Here is a 20,426-nt window from a genome sequence, read left to right as displayed (position 1 = left end):
CTATGCAAAAGAGGAAACCAGTCACACCAGCAACCACAAGCAAAAAGAAGAAGGGTGATGATACTGGAACTAGTAAGACAACAATGACCTATGTTGAAATTATTGACGAAGTTACAAAAGATGGAATATTAAAGAATATATCAAAGTATTATGAAGATTTTGAAGAAAATGAGCAAAGTGAATTAGAAGAGGTTATTTTACTGTATATAGACATCTATAAGAAAGCCTTAGTTGAAATTTTGAAGGAGATACCTTTATCCCTGTATAATAAACTTGAGGCTAGAATACTTGATGTAATCAAGAGGGATAGGGAAATCAAGGAAGTTGCACTTTTGGAACAATGTGGTACTATAAATAATGAGGAGATGAAAAGATGTATAGATATTACTAATAGGACAATTTTCAGTAGTAAAAACTAGTAGATAAGCCTTATGATGGGAAGAGTAAATGAGGTGATAAATGAGACAAGTGAGGGATGGACAAAATTCTTTCAGAAAAACCCAGACTTTCTCACATCTCAAGAAGAATTTGCAAAGGCAACATCCCCCACCATTCCTGAAAAATCAAAAGGAAAGGGTATTTTGGGCAGTTCAACTCCAGTTTTGGCACAACCACAACCGACAGTTAAAGAGAGTGTATAGTATGTACAGGGTACTAGAAACACTATGAATGATACTCCATCGACAGTAACCGATACTGCACCAAGTGGCGAAGCCACTGGTGCAAAAGAGGTTGAGATGGACAAGGTAAAATCAATTGAGTCCATACAGCAGGTAAAATTGATTCCTTGAAAAAAGTTTTGGCAATTGACACTTCTCAGGTCGAGAAGAAATTAGTCTCTGAGTTAAGTCCAACAGAATTAATGATGTTGGCCACTCATAAATTGCTAAAGGAAGGAATTGTAGACAAAGGGTTAATTGATCAATCAGTCTCTGTACTACATAGAATAATGCCTGACTATCAGATTGAGGATGGAGAAAGCCCTTCCGGTAAGCTCAAGACTTTAATAGAGCACATATAAATTAATTATCAATCTTTGAGACAGATTGTAGACCGACAGCCTTTAGACAGTTTCTCTGCAGCTAAAAGAGTAGCCTTTGATCAACTCATAGAAACTGGAAAGAAGAAAATAGAAGACAAGCTTATTCACATTGAAATTTGTTTAAAACAATGTACTAATATTTACAAAGTATGTTGTAATTTGGGAAATCTTACAGCCAATGTAGATAGCAGATTGAAAGAGTTATATGGCAAAATGGCTAATATTGCTAACTCTTTTGATGGACTAACTACACTAACTACATTTGTTGATGAACAAATTTTGTCCTTGGAGAACCAAGTTTTTTCTTTTAAGGAGAAAGATAAAATAATAAGGAGAGCAAGAAATTTAAGAGGATTGGTAAGCCCTAGACTTGATTCATTGGGTGTTCACAAGAAAGAATGCATGGATATGCTAGCAAAACCCACACCGGTAGATACACAGGAGAAGGAATCACTTGCCCACTTACTCAATGGACTTGCATCGGTATCTGATACTTTCAAATCAGGCTGTGACACGTATCTTCAGTTGCTACAAAAGGCATACCCAGAAATCCTGAAGATGACTAAGCTCGAGTGACACTAATAGTATTCTTTCGTTCTTTTATTCTTTCACTGGTCTTTGGCATCAATGTCAAAAGGGGAGTATGTACATATGTGAAAAAATATCAAAGAAAATATTATCAAATGGAGTATATGGAGAGTATTGCTCAGGGGAAGCACACTGGCAGGGAATCCATTTTTTCACATGAGTATTGACATCAATGCCAAAGGGGGAAATTGTTGGCAATTGACACTCATTGGATTCATTTTGTTGTCTTTGATGGCAACAAGATCTGATGGAAGTCACAAACCGACACTAGGAGACATATAGCGGCAGATACCAGCATTGGAAGCATTCAGGCCTACATCGACACCGACACCAACACCGACACCGACATCGACACCGACATCAATACTTCAAGGAAGTCGACATCAAGGAAGATTTATTTAGTAAATCATTTTGTAATTATTGTCAAGGCCGACATTGAATATCTTTTATAAATGTATTGTAAGCCGACATAAGGCATATCATGTGTAATAGGTATAGTTAGTCTGCTAGGTCAATTTATATGAAGATGTGATGATGGTATTATGATGGTATAGAGATAGACATATATGGGTATAACAAAACTGTGAGTTGCAAAATATATGTATGGAGATCATTTTTGTATGTGAACATTATATCATGCAATGATCTATAGATATCTTGGAAAGCATTCTTGGATGAGAAGTAATACCGGTGATAGTTCAAGTTTGTGAACTGGTAAAGAATAGAACCAGAACCGGAACTCTATCTGGCATAGCAGATGCATTCTTGAGTTCATTTTCAGTAATTTACTTTGGTAAAAAGATGTTATCAGTGAGGATGAGTAGTATGCTCTAGGCAGTGTGCCTTCTTGCAAGTACAGACCCCTATTTTATGTAATATATTTTCATATAGCCAGTGAACTGATATTATGGGTCACAAATCCCATTATGGTTTTTCCTCATTGAGGTTTTCCACGTATAAATTATGTGTGTTGTGGTGTTCATTTATGTGGATGGTTTATTTGCTTCTTATTATATGCTTATTTGTTTACTGATACATACATGCATGGTTTAGAAAGTTAAAAAATGTTCATTCCGACAGAACACTGATTCACCCCCCACCCCCTCTCAATGTTCTCAGATGTCAACAATATATACATGTATATACATACATACATGTATATACATACATACATATACATATATACATATGTATATGTACATACATATGTGTATCTGTATATGTATATGTACATACATATATATACACACACATATATATACATACATATACACATATACACATATACACATATATACATATACATATACATATATATGTATGTATATGTATATATAGACATATGTACATATATATATACATATATATGTATATATAATATACGCGTGTCTATATGTATATATATACATATATAATATATATGCATAAATGTGTATGTATACATATATGTGTGTATATATATATATACATATTGTATATATATGTATATATAATGTATACATATGTATATACATACATATATATATATATATATACATATACACACATATATATACATATACAAATATATATTATATATACATATATATATATAAATATATATATATATATATATGCGCATATATATATACACACACACACACACACATACACACACATATTATAATATATATACACATATATATGTGTGTGTGTGTGTGTGTGTGTGTATGTACACACACACATATACATATATACATACACACACACATGTATATATATGTGCATGTGTGTGTATGTATATGTATATATATAATATATATTTATATATATACATACATACATATTATATATGTATACATATGTATATATGTGTGTGTATATGTATGTACACACACACATATAATATGTATATGTATGTATATATGTGTGTGTGTGTGTAGATGTATATATACATATGTATATATGTATATACATACATATACATATATGTATATATATATTGTATATATATAATATATATACATATATGTATATATATAATATATATACATATATGTATATATATTATGTATATATATATGTGTGTGTGTGTGTATATATATTATGTATATATATATATGTATATATATTATGTATATATATATATGTATATACATATATATGTGTGTGTATATACATATATGTATATATATGTATATACATATATATACATATACATATAGGCATGTATGTAAATATATACATATATATGTACATATATACATATATATAAACATATATGCACATATATACATATATATAACATATGCACATATATACATATATATACATATATGCACGCGCACACACACACACACATATGTATATATTATATATACACATATATACAAAGTCAACCATGGTCAATGAGGTCAAAAAGGGTCTGATTAGGGTAGGGCTACTACATTCTCCCCCCCAGGGTTCGACTTACTCCTGGAAGTTGCAAGGCTAGGATGAGACAACAAGGACACCTAAGTGATCACTCTCACATAACATAACCCAAAATATTAGCTTAATTTAAGGAGAATGCAATCTACAAAACCAATATACCAATGAATAGAGAAATCAACATCCAACTCATCTATCTTAACATAAACATTTCTTGCCTTTTCTAAATCAATTAGTTAACATTGAACAATCTTCCTTTTACATTCCTCAATTACAAAAATTAGTACGTTAAAAGAGTTACAACAAGATACATCATCTTTTATTACCTAATTTAAACATACTAACACCCTTGTTCAACTTCTAGGAACCACTATTCCAACATACATTCATGCAAGAAAAGATCTTCTACAGAAATCCTTATCCAAAAGTATATATATCATATTGTACAAAGCATCGTAACTTAGTCTATCCAAACATGAAAATATTTATTTTACATCAATAAGCATCATAAAGACGATATTTACATGTCTACTACAACATCCTAATTATACACACTTCCCTACATTACCGGGTTAGCCACAAAATACTCTCAGATCTAACTCTAAAATTCAGTCGCAACTAATATTTCATACTACCTGTAAGGTACATCATGCATACACATTGAATGAATAAAGACTCATGGTGCAAAATCACATCAATAAAAACACCAAAACATCACTCCTAAAGCAAGATACAACCTCATTCGAAAGAAAAATGAATATAGTTACCTACATCCAACCATCTAATTTCCACTTAATTCATTTAAAACTCATGTAAGATTTTCAAACACTTGACGAAAACAATAAATCTACAAATAATTAATATTTATCCAAAATTTATCACACAATTAACTAGATCCAGTCCACACTTCTTTCTACTACATCTTATGATTTAGATGATAACAAACCAATTTCATCAAAGAAAATACACTTATTTCCTTAACTAATCTCATTATTTATTTGGCTACCTCATTATGCCTAGAACCACTCTCTGCGGTGTTCTCCCTTAACACACTATCAGAGGTTCAAGTGAACATGATAGCTATAACACTTACAGACAACTAGGGCCAACTAATACAAACATTCAAAGTGACCACCAAAAATTTCAAAAGAAGGTCATCCAAAATAATGATAGCCCAATTTGATGATAAATAAGAAAGATGTCGACAATTTCAAAAATCAACAAAATCGAAAACACGACAAGTGCCAAATTAAATAAAAAGAAATGAGAGTTTACTGGTCATTTCATCATAAGAAATCTCAAAAGAAAATGCTAGCCCCAAAGCCACAACACACAAGTCAAAAGATAGTCAAAACATTGTCGCAATAAAAACATGAAACAAAGTGACCATTTTCAGCCACATCTTAGGGAGTAACCACTACACTACACCCAAGATCACATGTCTCGAGTGCATTAGAGAATGAATAATAGACACTAAGGCTATTAGACTAACTACTTTACTTTAATACCATACAATCTCTATCACAAATATCACCTTCCCAACATTATCGTTTATCCATATTTCTAGAATTCCCAAATCAAATAAGGTAAGGAAGTAACATAATTTCTATATTTTCACTAACCAAACACTATATTCTTATAGTTCTTAACAATTACCCATAAGTTTTGCAAAGCTAAGAATTCTATTTTTCAAAATAAAATGGAATCGTACAAGATTAATTTCCTATTCTCTACACATGTTCTACATGCAATGATAAGATTATCTTAATCAATACTTTTTCCCCATCATGATCTATTGACATCTAAATTATATGGATTACTTATAGAATACATGCAAAAAGTATTTCATTTACTTACTTACTTGACATGATGCACTAACAGGCAAAACAAAACACTTTGATCTTCAATGCAGAATGAAACAGACATTCCTTAGTACATGCCTCATAATATTCTTTACAAACAATCAATTATTTCTATTTAATTTACAATACATCATTTAATAACATTTCTATGAATCTTCATAACTAGATATAGAGAAGAGGGAGAGAATTTTCGATAGTCAACCAATTCACACACAAGCATGCAAACCAACAAGATCACACAAGTATGACTTAAATTGCCTATCATATTTATTGTACTATTTTTTTCATTTCACTATTGATATAATAGAATGCAAATTGGCTTATCATGATAATTCCTTATATTAAATATGCCACTAATGTCCTAATTTCCAAATGAGATCAATAAAAACAAACTTTTCTTACATGTTAATTTTATAACGAAGCCATTCACTACTCTTAGTTGATAAAAATACATCATTAACTATGACCATTCACTGAGTGTCAAAATATGAGGAGAATAAGGAAAATGAAATTACCAATTAACTAATATAGGGTTATGTAGGCACATCAAACACATTCCTTATTTACACATCCTATTTATACCAAATCAATTTCATATGCCAACTGCAATTACATTATTGTATTGTTCTTACAGGTCATTATTCAAGTTGGTCATGTAAAACACAATGAAATCTTTAATGAAAACACATCCAATTCCCTCCTATACCACTATAACATGATCCTTTACCCATCCAAGACATCTTCTAACATTCAAGTACACACCAACCTCTCCAAGGTTCACATAAGGGTTTTAGAAAATCACAACATTCGCTCGCAATGAGAAGACATACTCGACCATAAGCACACAAGATATAGATATTTTAATTTCTAGAAAGAAGGAGGAAATACATTCAATTCACTATGAATATGCACTCAACATTTTCTTACAAGTTCTCCAAATTACGACACTAAGTCTCATTACATGTATAACACAAGTGCACAATCATACTTTCAGACTTAAGACAATGCATTATCCAACCTAATAAGCTTGTCTAAAGAGTATACTATCAGTTAAGATGGTACATCCAATAATCTCTAAAAATAAGAGTAATTATAGACCTAAACATCTTACAAAAAAATAATGCACATATAATCAAATAACAAGCACTAATCATCAATCAGGAAGAGCAAGCACTGAATACACATGTTACGCTCGTTTAGGGTTTATAGAAAGAGTAAGAAAAAGGAAAAAAACATGAAACACCTAAGATCTTCAAGATCCCAAGCGTTAATCAAGGGCATACATCAGAGGGACAAACATACAATGAAAAGACTATATACCGCACACCAAACTAAGGGCACAAGTTACACTAGAGATCTCGATGTTTGCAAACCTTCGCTCTAATACCAAGTGTAATGCCCCGCTAAGAAACCCTAAAGGATACAACTACAAACACTCGAAAAGAGTGCAAAATATTTTTTTCTTTCTAAACAATACATAACATACTAACTTATGGAATAACATTGCAATTAGAAGTTGCACAAGCAGGAGACTTATCTCAAACTCCTAAAGGGTTTCCCAATGTGAATTACTTAATTAAACTAATCCTTACTTAAGAACAATTAATCCACTTAAGAAATATATTTAACCATTAGGAACTTAGTTACACTAATCAATGATTGTTTCATACTTTGCACGAGATAACACTAACATTTTTGTACTTCATTTATGATTATACATTCAATTACATTGCATTAATGAACTTAAGTAAAGATATAAATCCTAACATCTAACTCACATCATAATACATTGTTTTTACATTACAAGGATAACATAATATTATCATTTCACTTAAAACATTACGTCTCATAAAAATACATAATGATTACATCAAATTACAACTGTCGTGAAGGCATACATATAAACATATGATACAACCAACCACAAAAAGTCCAAGAGATACAAATATGATCCAAGAAGAACAAAGAGGATCCAACCAGTACAATGAAATGAAATGAATCCAAGAGATACATCTAGAGCACTTGCAAAGATAATCCATCACAAGAAGGCATAGACAAAATACCTAATGGAAAGTTGTACTACCACCCAACCATGTGGCCCAAAAAGGAACCACCCCTCCATGCTAGGAGATAGTAATAAGGCCCTCAAGCAAACCACAATAAAACATCACATGGTCTAACATGTACATCAGGTACTCACACAAGGCATAAGCATACAAATAAGACTCCCAAAAGAGTGCTCCAAGTAAGGTCAACACAAAACTACACACTAGTGAACATAAGGGAAGAGTGTCATTGTAGAGCTAGTATGGGTTATCCTAGCAGGCCTTCATAGGCCCCGACCCCCATCCTGGGTTATCCTGGTAGCCTCTCCCTAACCCCCGGTCCCCATCCATGACTCATGTAGACCCAAGAAACCTTTCGTGAAGACAAGGTGGTTGGTTTGTAATCCCAGGCCTTCCCACTGCATCCCGAGTCTGTACTAGCACTCAACCATGAGCAGGGCACAATTAATCTTTATTAATGTTTAAAAACCAACCCCAGTTTATTAAGTTATCACTTATGACTCAACTTCCAAGGGGTTATCTTGGCAGCCACTTTGGGCACTGACCCCCACTTGGAAGCCACTCTTCCTTATGACACTGCACAACCTCCAAAGAACCCCAAGGCAAATCACAAAAACCAACTAACACAAGGAATTCAAAACACAAAACTGAAGAACAACTTGGTTACACAAACCTTCTACCAAGGTTAAACCAACAGGAGGTGTGAAATGAACAATTGGTCTATTCATAAGATAAGACCACAACCAAAATAAAGCAAGTACGACCACAATCAAAACTTAACCAAATGAACTTGCACGATAGACTCGCATTCAACAACATACCAACATAACACAAGAATGACTCTTTCAATCAACACCAAAATCCACCAATCAGAGTAAATACTCAAAAGGGTACACTTGCACTCTAAACACATCCATGTTAAGGAATCATAATGATTACTCAAAATATAATTATAAGCTAATGTTATTTAATTGCAACTTTTTCAATAATTGACTCTTTCACGATAAGAAAATCCACAATAGGGAATAATGCATAAAAAGGGTCTAAGTAAACAAACATCCATATAGACTTGCACAATGCTTGATTTAAAGATCATACACCCTTGAGAAGAATAAAATCAACTCATAGACTAAATAAGTCAATGTTTAAAACAAATATAAATCTTTTCAATTAAAGCCAATTTGGCTATAAACAATTTCCATTTGCCTTCAAATTTCTAATTAATAAAAATTAAAATTAAACACATTTGAAAGCAAAAATCATTATGAGAGCTTGCCCCCCATGGCTGTGGTGAGGGGTCACCACAGCGTGGTGGCTCTCCCCACCATTGTGGGTTGAGAGGCACCACGATTGTGGTGCCCTCTCCCCACAACATGGGGTGTGGGCTCCACGCCCCCCCACCCCACCCACATACTCTCTTTTAAAATTTTTTTTTTTTATATAACTCTCTCTATGAAAGTCGATAGAGACATTTTTATTTTTTTAATTAATTTTTTTTTTAAACAAAATTTCAAAATGAAGTTTCCAGCATCAACAAAAACAGTCCTCTGTCCAGAAACAGGGTATGGGCATTTGACAAACAATTAGAAGGGTAAAACATTCATAATAATTATTAAATAGTCTGAATAAAAGATTCAAATACCAAAATTTTAAAGATATTCACAGTCTAAATTTTTCTTCCCAAACAGTAAATTGAGAAATTTCCAAAACCCCATGAACCAATTTTTACTCAAAAAGGGAAGGAATAAATTCTTCAAATTTCACTAAATTTTGATAGAAACCCCACTATAAGAGCATTCTCAACAACAAATTCTTTCAACCAGACAGAGGAAGAAAACAAACAATCACACTATCTCAGACAATTTTAAAAAGAAGAACAAGCAAAAGAATCAAGCAGCCAAGCTGCAAATGTTTTCCTGAAAGAAATTTGACGAAGAGCCATCCTAATCCTCCCAAAATTGCCAGAGTTCACACCAAAACCCCCAAAACCATCAGAGAGGAAGAATTTCCCAAAATGAGAAAAGAAGCCCTCTTTTTCAAAAATTTCCAAATTATAAAGCAATTTCACCCAAAAATCTATTTTAGGGCACAAATTCATTTTTAATAAAAAAATGAAAATCTATTTTTATTTAAAACATTTACATGACATTTAAAAAAAAAAAAAAACACCAAAAGCCACAAAATAATTTAATTACTAAAAAGTAAAAATTAACTTTCTTTCTTTTAAAAAAAAACACAAAACAAATACTCAAGACAAAATATAATTTCCACTAATAATTCAACAATCACTTTAACTAAACAATTAAGAATAATCAATTATCTAATTAACCACACAAGTGCTCCTAATTTAATTTATTCTTAATTTTAATTTAAATTTAATAAACATGACACACATTATTTATTAATGACCATACAATACTAATAATTAATTACTCATTAACTAACACGAGAAGAGAATAATTAAATAGACAAAACACATAACACACAACACTCCACTTAAACAAAATAAAGACATGACCCACATACCAACGTCGAAATAACGACCTACTTGGCAATCCGACAGGGTTGACAAAAGACCGACGACACTCACAATCGAGCAAGTCTAGGGGTGACATTAGGGCCTTAGAACTATCTCCTCCATTTCCATCAGGTTAATTAGGCATGCTCAGACCTATGGATCCAGGTGGAGTCAGTACCTTGTACCTGCAATTCCTGCATCACCGAAGCACGCATACATATATATACAAACACGATAAACACACAGATGAAGGAGAATCACGACTTTCTGTGTCTCATCGAAGTGAGTGACGGGAAATCATCTCCTCACACCCCATACACTTCTCACACATACATGATGACATATACATAGAGCAACTCACATGTGAAGTAAATGTGTTAGTCCATCATTAGTACCACATAACAAAAATTAACATTTCACCATTTCTAAAATATAATGCATGGGCATAGTTAACATCTACTCAATCAAAGAAACAGTGCCTAATCAACATCTACTCCTTAATAAGCAATAATGCATAATCATATTCACAAAATCACACTCCAAAGTATCATACCGGAATAACACATCACAATCATAACGAATCAACCATCCACGTAAGCCACTGAAAAGTCAACCATGGTCAACAAGGTCAAAAAGGGTTTGTTAGGGTAGGGGTACTACATGCACATAATGGATTTGCTGAAAAGGTTTTAGAAACTTTCAAGTAAATGCGATTGTAGGTGTAAAGACAAATTCCACAACCTTTGCCAGCATCCTCCCCACTTGTGCCAAATGGGGAACTTTGGAACAAGGTATGGATATCCATGAAACACACATGCAAAATGTGGAAGAATAGACAAGGCACATGAATTGCTTGACATAATTCCTCAAAAGAGATTATCTCATGGAATCCCGTGATTGCAGGATATGGACAAAATAGATTTATTAAAAATATTGTTGAAACTTTCAAGCTAATTATTCTTTTTATAATTATCATGTATGTCAAGGGTGGGAGTTTGGCAGATGCTCTTAAAGTGTTTGATCACATGAAAGAATGAGACATAGCTTTGTGGAATGATATTATCACAACATATTGAAGACGTGGGTATATTCACGAGGTAGCTACACTATTTCACCAAATGCAAAGTGTGGAAGCATGCAAAAGGCATGCAAATTGTTTGACAAAATGCCACAAAGAGATGTCATCTCATGGACTGCAATGATTGCAAGATATGCAAAAAAGGTTTTAGAAACTTTCAAGCAAATGCAATTGGCAGGTGTAAAGCCAAATTCCACAAACTTTGTCAGCATGCTCCCAACTTGTGCCAAAACGGGAACTTTGGAACAAGGTATTGGAAATCCATGAAAGCATCGTGGAAGGGGGATTTTTTATAGATGTTGTAGTTGCAAGTGTCTTGGTAGTCATGTATGCAAAGTTTGGGTTCTCTTTTTTTCTTAGTATTTTTTATTAGTTCTTAAATAAAAAAAATATAATTGAATAAATTGTGAAGTCGAAGATCTTCTAAACATATATATCTTTATATATATATAAATAGTTGGTATGTTTGATGATCCTAATCTTTATTTTTTTAAATCATATTCAGTAGTCAAACATCATAAGTTCTTGTGCTTTATAAACACTCACTGACATGTTTTCTTTGGATTTTCCTAAGGTTTAAGAAGATGTGGGCACTTGACATGTGTTTAGAGAAAATATTTTTTTCTTCGTACATTATTTGATGCAAATTACTTTTCAGCCTTGTGAAGACCATCTTCCATCTTACTTTTCAATTCATTACCATCTTCCATCTTACTTTTCAATTCATTTTAATTCATTAAGCAAGAAGATTTCATTATATCTTTCTTTTCCTTGCCTTTCTTCCTCAATTTGCTATTTTGCAACAATTTCTATTCATTTCCTTCCATCTCTAAAGTACAAAATTTGTTGCTCCTCTCTCCACTTGTTTGCTAGTCGGCCTAGCTTTTATGAGGTTTATGTGTCCCTTTGACTTGTGATAATTGCAAATGCATCAATTCTCATCAATTTAAGCTTATTTTAAATGAATGAGTAAACGTTTGAAAGTTTTGATGGCATTCATGAGATCAGACAGTCTATGGAACCCAAGTTGAATTGTTCAAAAACAAATGAAAGTCCCATCCAACAAACTGTAACCCCTATTTCTTTGTTGACCCTTTGTCCAATATTTAGACTTTTAGACCCACCTTAATATCTATATATTTATGACATACATTAAAAATTATTACTTACGATAATAGAAAGATATTGAAAAGATGCTTCCACTTCCACCAAGAATACTAGACTCCTTGAATGATTTTCATGTATTAAGAAACATTGATCTTTTTGGTTTGTGTCTACAATCATTATAGTTAAAACATCCAATAGTAAGCTTTGAACTGGGAAAATAAAAATTGGTAGGAACATTAAAGCAAAATAATTATAAAGAGCAAACTACTTAAAATACAAAATATAGTCAGTCTATATGAATTTCAAGCAAAGGAAGATAACTAAGCTCAAGATCAATAGAGAAAAAAAAATGGTATTCCCTCAATATTACACATACAATTTTAGGGCATTTATATTACCAACCTATGAATCCAAAATTTATAGTTCCATAGGATGCAGATATAAAAATTGTTTTAACTCTGCACTAATTATTGCATTCTACACTTTTTGACACGAATAGTAATCCTCTTCAGATGAATAAGACATGCAAAACTTTCCATCTCTTCAATCCTTGAACACACGAGAACATCCAAATTCATAAGATTTTCCATATTAAAGTCCCATGATACTAATTTTTATTTTTGACAAGATCGACTAAAAATAATTCAATGTTATTAATATTGCTAAAAATACTTAGCTACATTTTTCATGTGCTCAAGGTGGGTGGGGAGATTCAAGGTTGGGACAATGCTCTTTCCTAATTGAAATCTTATTTGGAAGGTTCATATCATCTTTGTGGTCTCAACTATGTTGTAGACCGAAAACAATTTCTCTCCACCATTGTAACTGTTGTTCAAAGCCCATCTCCACTTAACATGAAATCGCCAATAAACAAAGTTTCTAAGGTTTGTGAGTTTTTCACTCCCATTAACTAACAAGCCAATGTATACTTCTTTTGGTATGGGATTTCTAGACACTTTAATATTTGTAATAATGTTGTAGCTTCTTGCAATGACATTCCATGAAGCATGAACTAACCTTGAAATCCACAATTAAATTCTTTTTTTTACCTATTTTACAATGGTAAACATTCTTAATTGATTTCATATACCAAAATGCATAATCTAACATCCTTCATGTTAAGGGACACAAATTTCTATAAAGAAGAACATTTTCTCAAAATGTCCATTCAAATTCTTAAACATTGTAAATTTTGCAAATTCTATGAAGGGGTGTTTATCTGTTGACAACCATTCGTGGCAAACTCCTTAAACAACAAATCTATTTATTGTAATCTATTTCATAAATTAATTGTTTCCTTATATTATTAAAAAGTAAAATAAATATTAATAAAATACATAACTTACATGAGACAATGTTCGTTTCTTCCAACTTTTGCTTACCTTTCAACATATTACCCAAAGCATATCTTTCTATGAATATAACCATTACACCTCATTGAAATAGAAATGCTAGTTATTATTATCCTTCAAATTTAATTTAAAAAAAACTTCACATTTGCTTCTGAATTGTCATTTGTCATTGCATCAATTGTCATTCGTGAATTTCTATAAAGTTGTATGCATTTGATGTGATTACCCTAAACCGAGTTTTAACCATGAACTTTATAAGGATTCTACTTCCTCTCTTTTTCGAACGCTACGATTCTTTTTATCGAATAAAATTGAACGTTTAAACTCTAGTTCTCAGGGTTTTGCATTAATAGTCGCAAACCCATCTTAGAAATTGACCAAAACCGCAGGAAATTATCAATCTCCATGAAAATTTTTCGAATGTCGAATTTGTAATAAAATCTACATTGCTTCCAGTGTTTGGAAATGAATAAATTTGTACAGCATAGATTTTTTAGTGTTCTAAAAAAGATAGCCTCTGATGCAACAGTAGCACGCCAGGTAAATTAACGGTGGCATATTGGTTTTATTTATTTTGGCTCGTATTTGAAGTATAGAAAAAATTTAGAATGGTTTATTTTTTTTGGCAGAGAAAATCCGATGTTAATTTTTACTTACAGCAGCTACGAGGGATTCATATTCATGTGGGTTCCCTGCTATCGGAAATTCAACCAGGTCGGTGTTTTTTGGTGGGATTTATTTTAACCATTTTTCTTCACATATACGGTTGCTGAGTAAAATAGAGGAAGCCGAAATGACAATCACTGAATATTACTGAGTAATGGCCTCTTCACATCGTAGAAAAGCTACATTGAAGTCCATCAGCATGTAACATAAAATTGCATTTTGCTTTTAAATCTATTTGGGAATTCTGTTCGCTATTAGTCAAAATAAATTTGGCTACAATCCAGGAAAGATTTTACCCAATCATTAACTAGCCCAAAGATTGCTATAAGTGGAATTCAAGAAGCTAGTACAGTTTATTTTTTCTAGTGCGATAGATAGATTGACCAACTGGCCCATTAGTCACATTGAGAGCGAGCTACGGTCCTATTGTGCAATATCCCATCACATGCCTACTTTCGGTTGGATTGCCTAGGAATATTTGCGTCGGTTTTGTCTGGAACTACGTAGGGCCACTTGCCTTGTTTCTGTATGAGAAGGAAGGGGAAAATAATATGGAACTAAATCATATCAAAGGGATATTCCATATCAATAAACAGCTTTTAAGTTTATGGACATTGCATAGATAACAACACAAGTTAGATGAATGAATGATTGAAATATTTTAATGACGTCCATGAGACTAAACAATCTATGGGACCAAAAACAAACACTCTTAAATTATCTTCAGATTCTTTTTGATGTCGGATCTGTTGAAGATATAGCTGCGATAGAGATCATCAATGCAATGTTCCTTATTTATTTCTTCTGATATCGGTTCATTAGCATCCGTTCTTTTCTTGCCTTGTTTGCATTGGTGGCTGTCGGTGACTCTTCATGTTGCTACGGCTGTTGGTGAAGGTGATGTGGCTGTCGGTGTATATGAGGTTGTCGGTGCAGATGTAACTGTCCGTGCCTTTTCCTCTCCCTTCGTGTGCCTCTTCACTGGAAATCCCGATATGTTATATTTATCATTCTTCCTTGTCTCGTCCTCTCTTCTTCGGTAGTTTCGATAAATTCATGATCGGCTTCTCTCATTCATCAAAATAGTGTGATTGTGTCTGTCAGATCAAAGATATTATGTGTTCCTTCTGCATTCAGAGTTTTCAGTCATATGAAGGTTTTTAGATTGTATGTGAGATGTATCATCTGAGTTCATTCTTATGATTGATTTGTAGAGAATCAAACTCATATTATTGTGATTGTTAGTAATCCGAGACTATCATCAATTGTATTCTTTTTTTGAGATATAATAAAGTTAATTCCGAGTGGGCTGGGTTTTTCACCCTCAGGTGGAGGGTTTTCCCAGGATAAGGACTTTGTGTATTTGTGTTTCATTTTTTATTTTTTGTTCTCAGTTTTTCTATATTTTGGTTCAAATTTTAACATGGTATTAGAGTGGGTCTAGAAGATCGATCCAGAACCAAAATTTTTAAGCTCTTTTATTCTTTCAGTTGTTTGCCTAAGTCATTCATTGTGGTGAACGGATTGAAAGTAGAAGATAGACTAGATGGTTCGTCAAATTTCTCTTCTTGGAAATTTAGAATTCTGATCACTTTAAAAGAGAATGATCTCCTTGACTATGTCTCAAAAGATGTAGAAGAACCTTCTGCTGATGCAGAGAAAGTTTAATGGAGAAAGAATAAGACCATGGCTAAGAAAATTCTGATTGATTCTGTTAAGGATCATTTGGTGTCTATCATCTTTAAGTTGGATTCAGCTAAGGAAATGTTTTAGTCTCTAAAGGATCTTTATGAATTCAATAATACCAGTAGAGCTTTAGCCCTGAGGCGTCAACTGCTGCGTGTGAAAATGTCTAGAGGAGAATCTGTTACTTCTTATTGCATGAAGATTTTTGAGTTAAAAGATCAGCTCAGTGCAATTGGAGATACTTTTGCTGATAAAGACTTGGTTATGTTAGCTATGAATGGACTTCCCATCTCCGGGGAATCCTTCATTCAAGGCATTAGTGGAAGAGATGATCTTCCTAAATTTGATAGGTTGAGGGCAGATTGCATTCAGGAAGAATGTAGACAAGAAACAAGAGATTATGATCGCAAATCTCATCATGAAGATGATCATGTGCTTTCTGCCCATGTATTTAAGGGGAAAGGAAAGAAAGGTAACTTCAAAAGATTTAGAGACAAGAATGTTGAGTCAGCCCCTGATGCCAAGAAAAAGTGGAAGGACCTTTCTAGAATTCAGTGTTTTAGGTGTGACAAATTTGGTCACTTTGCCAGAGATTGTGTATCAAAATCTAAGCCTCAAGCAGTTGCTGCAAATGTTGAGAATACTTCTCAAAGAGAGTCAAGTGAAAATTCTGAAGGATTGTTATTTATTTCTGCTCTTTCTAGTAGTGTTCCTACTAATAGTGATACATGGTTGATAGATAGTGGAGCATCTCGTCATATCACTAGTTTTCGTGAGCACCTTTCAAACTTGAAAGAAAAAGACTCTCATCTTCAAGTTATCATTGGTGATGATGCTTGCTATTCTGTGGAGGGTGCTGGTTATACTTCTTTTCAGTTGGACTTTGACATTCCTCTTGGTGCAGGAGCACCTACCTATGGAGGAATGAACCAAGAACAAGATGATCTTCTATTAGTTTAGAATGGATGTAATAAAACCCTATGGGTCCTTTTTTGTATTTCATTGTCCTAGGAGTGTGACAAGTTTGTCCATGTTTGGGTCAAATTTTCATCTAGGGTCATGTAGAGCAAATTGAGTCAATAAGGGTCACAATGGTCTAAATTGAGGGATCAAGTGACCAAAAGTTTATTTGAGTCATTTTTGATGTTTTAGAATCAAATGTAATCATTTTGGGGGACTATGATACTCTGGAGTCTAAGTTGGTTGAATAATGCAAAAAATGTCATATTGTCGATTTGTTGTCATGACAATTTTGCACTTTTTGTAAGTCATGATTCTCTAACGGTCAGTTCAGTTTGAAAAAAGGTTGGAGTTTGTGTTCGTTTGGGTTGACACCTTTAAGGACCCCAAACACCGAAAGATGTAAGGGGTTGATTTTGGTTGATTTGGAAAGGAAATTGAAGCATCAAGAACTGTTTGAAACTCAAAAAACCGTCTAATTTCTGTTAATTGCATACTGCAGGTGGATTGGCAAGAATGCTCATGACATAGATCCTGAAACTAGATCGTTTTACCTTTGTTTTGCATTTGGTGTGAAGTCTTGAAGTGATCGCTGCCCCACTCTACTAGCAAATCTCTACCGAGTAGCCTAAAACCCTCAAACCCCTAGGGTTTGACTGTAATAATGGGTTTTGGCCTATCAATCCTAAGTTGAACACTCTGCCATTATAGGAGATAATAGGCCACTGTATCATATGTCAATTCCAAGAGCCATTAAGAGGACACAACAGGGCGAAGAGGATGGAGAACTAACCCTAGGTCTGACATCTCTATAGACTGGTTTGATGAGTGCAGTGCATGAGAATTGAGTGGTAGAGCACTGGAAAGAGGTTTGAATGTGGTAGAAGAGTACTTTGGAGGTTGACATAACATTTTCATGGTCAGTGATGGTCACCAATTAGGAGAACCAAACCAGTTTGTGGAAGGCGTTCGGTCAAATAGGTCTAATAGCCCTATTAGGTCTGTTAGTGCAGTATTGGTTGGGATATCTGCAAGTTGGTCTGGTACTAGAATTTGAGATATTGTTGAGAACTCCCAAAAGGGTATCTGAAAATATATTTTGTTTGCGTAGATCCTCTGGGTGTCAAAAGTTATCACCCGATTCCTTCAAATGGAGGCTTAATTGCAACCGGTTCTGTTTGTGGGCAAGTGAGTTAAAATTGATGTTCCGGTGGGTCTAAACCATGAAATCCTATTTCATTTGTGTTAAGGTGTTGTGAGAACACCCCTCCAAGGGTTGTATTGAATTGGTCAAGTGGGCCTTTCAAACCCCTAAAACCTAGTAGTAGCCTACTCATGTATGCAAGGGTGTGTGTAGTCACACAAGACTTGAGAGTATTAGTTGTTTGTAAGTGGACATATTGGAGCCTTTGAGTCTTCCAAGGCATTGTTTAGTGTCATCGAACCATTGCTTGACTTGGTGTTGTGTAAAGAGCCTTTGGTAGTAGGGTTTTGGTTGAGTTTGTGAGCCTTAGAGGTTGGTTGGTTCAAGGTTATCCTTCCAGTCTGTTGCCTCCTCATCATATTGGTATCAGAGCAGGATTTTGAAGATCGCTTGGGTGGTGTGGTCTTAGTGTATGTCAAAGGAAGAGGTTGAAATAGGGGCTGACAAAATGCCTCCTAAGAGTATGTCACAAGATGCGGTGAAGAAGTTGATTGAAGAGATGCTCGAGTCCAAGCTTGAAGAATTGAAAAAGACTAAGGGTAAGGATAAGGAAGATGGAAGTGACACTGATGAAGAAGGGGATAAAGAAGATGGGGAAGCCCCTAAGCGGGTAGAGGAGATACTTGCAGATCAGAGGGTATTTGTAGATGCCTTGAGGTCAGTTAATAGGGACACCATTGATGGGTTGCTTATATATAGTGTAAGTATGGAAGCATAAGATGTGATAGACTGGATTGAGGCATTGACCAATCATTTTGAGTACAAAGAATTCCTTGAAGATAAGAGAGTTAAGTTGGCAAAAGCAAGGTTGAAGGGGTTTGCTCTTACATGGTGGAACTATGTACAAGGGGAGAGAGTTAAGGAGGGAAAACGAATGATAACCTCCTGGGAAAGGATGAAAGATAAAGTCAAGGCACAATTCATGTCCATTGACTATGAAGTGTGGATGTATAAAAAATTGTAGAACCTCAGACAGAGAGACCTTGATGTGAATGCATATACGAAGGAGTTTCATAAACTCAGTCTCAGATCAAAGAGACAAGAAGAGGAGTTAGAGAAAGTGGCCAGGTACTTGAACGGCCTAAGAATGAACATCCAAGATGAGATCAACATCTTGGCACCGGAGACAATGAACAAGTGTTTTCAATTGGCCCTAAGGGCAAAAGAGAAACTAAAGAGAAGAAGTGAGCAGAGTAACAGAGGTAAAGGAGGGAGAAGTTTCAGGGGCAGAGGTACTTTTGGAGGAAGAAGTCCTAACCAAAGGTCTAGTGGTGAGTCTAGCCAAGGAGAGCAAGTTGGGGATTCAAGCAGTAGAGGAGGCTACCGTGGGAGAAGACCTAATGGAAGAGGTGGGACAAATGGATCAGGGAGAGGATCCAAGTTCTCCAGTATGAGATGCTATAACTGCAATCAGATGGGGCACTCGACCTACAAGTGTCCAGAGAAGGCCTCAACTTCTCATGGTGGTGAGAGGAGAACCACTTTGACTCAAGAAGATGCAAGGAGTGTGACATCTCCTGAAGTGAATTTGACATCAGAGATGGGAGAAAACCTGATGATCAAAAGGACACTGCTAAAAGAACCGGTGAAGACTGAGCCACCCCAAAGAAAGGCTTTGTTTAGAGTCAATTGTAAGATTCAAGGTAAGGTTTGTAAAGTTGTCATAGATTCAGGGTCTACTGATAACACTGTATCTTTGGAAGCAATAAACAAGTTGAACTTGGAGAGGATACCCCACAGTTGTCCATATAGGGTCACTTGGTTGAACAAGGGGCAACACATACTCATCAATGAACAAGCATGGGTAGAGTTCAGTATTGGGGGGTATAAGGACAAAATTTTGTGTGGCATCCTTCCAATGGATGCTTGCCATCTTTTGCTTGGCAGA

At 34.2% G+C, this 20,426-nt stretch overlaps 1 protein-coding gene across 3 annotated transcripts in view; it reads left to right on the top strand.

Moving 5' to 3' along the window:
* The first annotated feature begins 14,247 nt into the window (after positions 1–14,247).
* Positions 14,248–20,426, top strand: part of LOC131031554 (chaperone protein dnaJ 1, mitochondrial) — a 216,897-nt gene continuing 210,718 nt past the window's right edge. For 2 of the 3 annotated variants that reach the window (XM_057962694.2, XM_057962695.2), the window contains exons 1-2: positions 14,249–14,562; positions 14,652–14,736. In XM_057962694.2, coding sequence (XP_057818677.2) covers positions 14,488–14,562; positions 14,652–14,736 — 160 coding nt within the window. In that variant the 5' untranslated portion in view covers positions 14,249–14,487. Of the gene's footprint in view, positions 14,563–14,651; positions 14,737–20,426 lie in introns of all 3 variants that reach the window. The other variant, XR_009103056.2, reaches the window with a different exon arrangement.

This window comes from Cryptomeria japonica, chromosome 8 (assembly GCF_030272615.1).
Source record: "Cryptomeria japonica chromosome 8, Sugi_1.0, whole genome shotgun sequence".
Lineage (NCBI taxonomy): Eukaryota > Viridiplantae > Streptophyta > Pinopsida > Cupressales > Cupressaceae > Cryptomeria > Cryptomeria japonica.
This window is presented reverse-complemented; position numbering and strand designations above follow the sequence as displayed.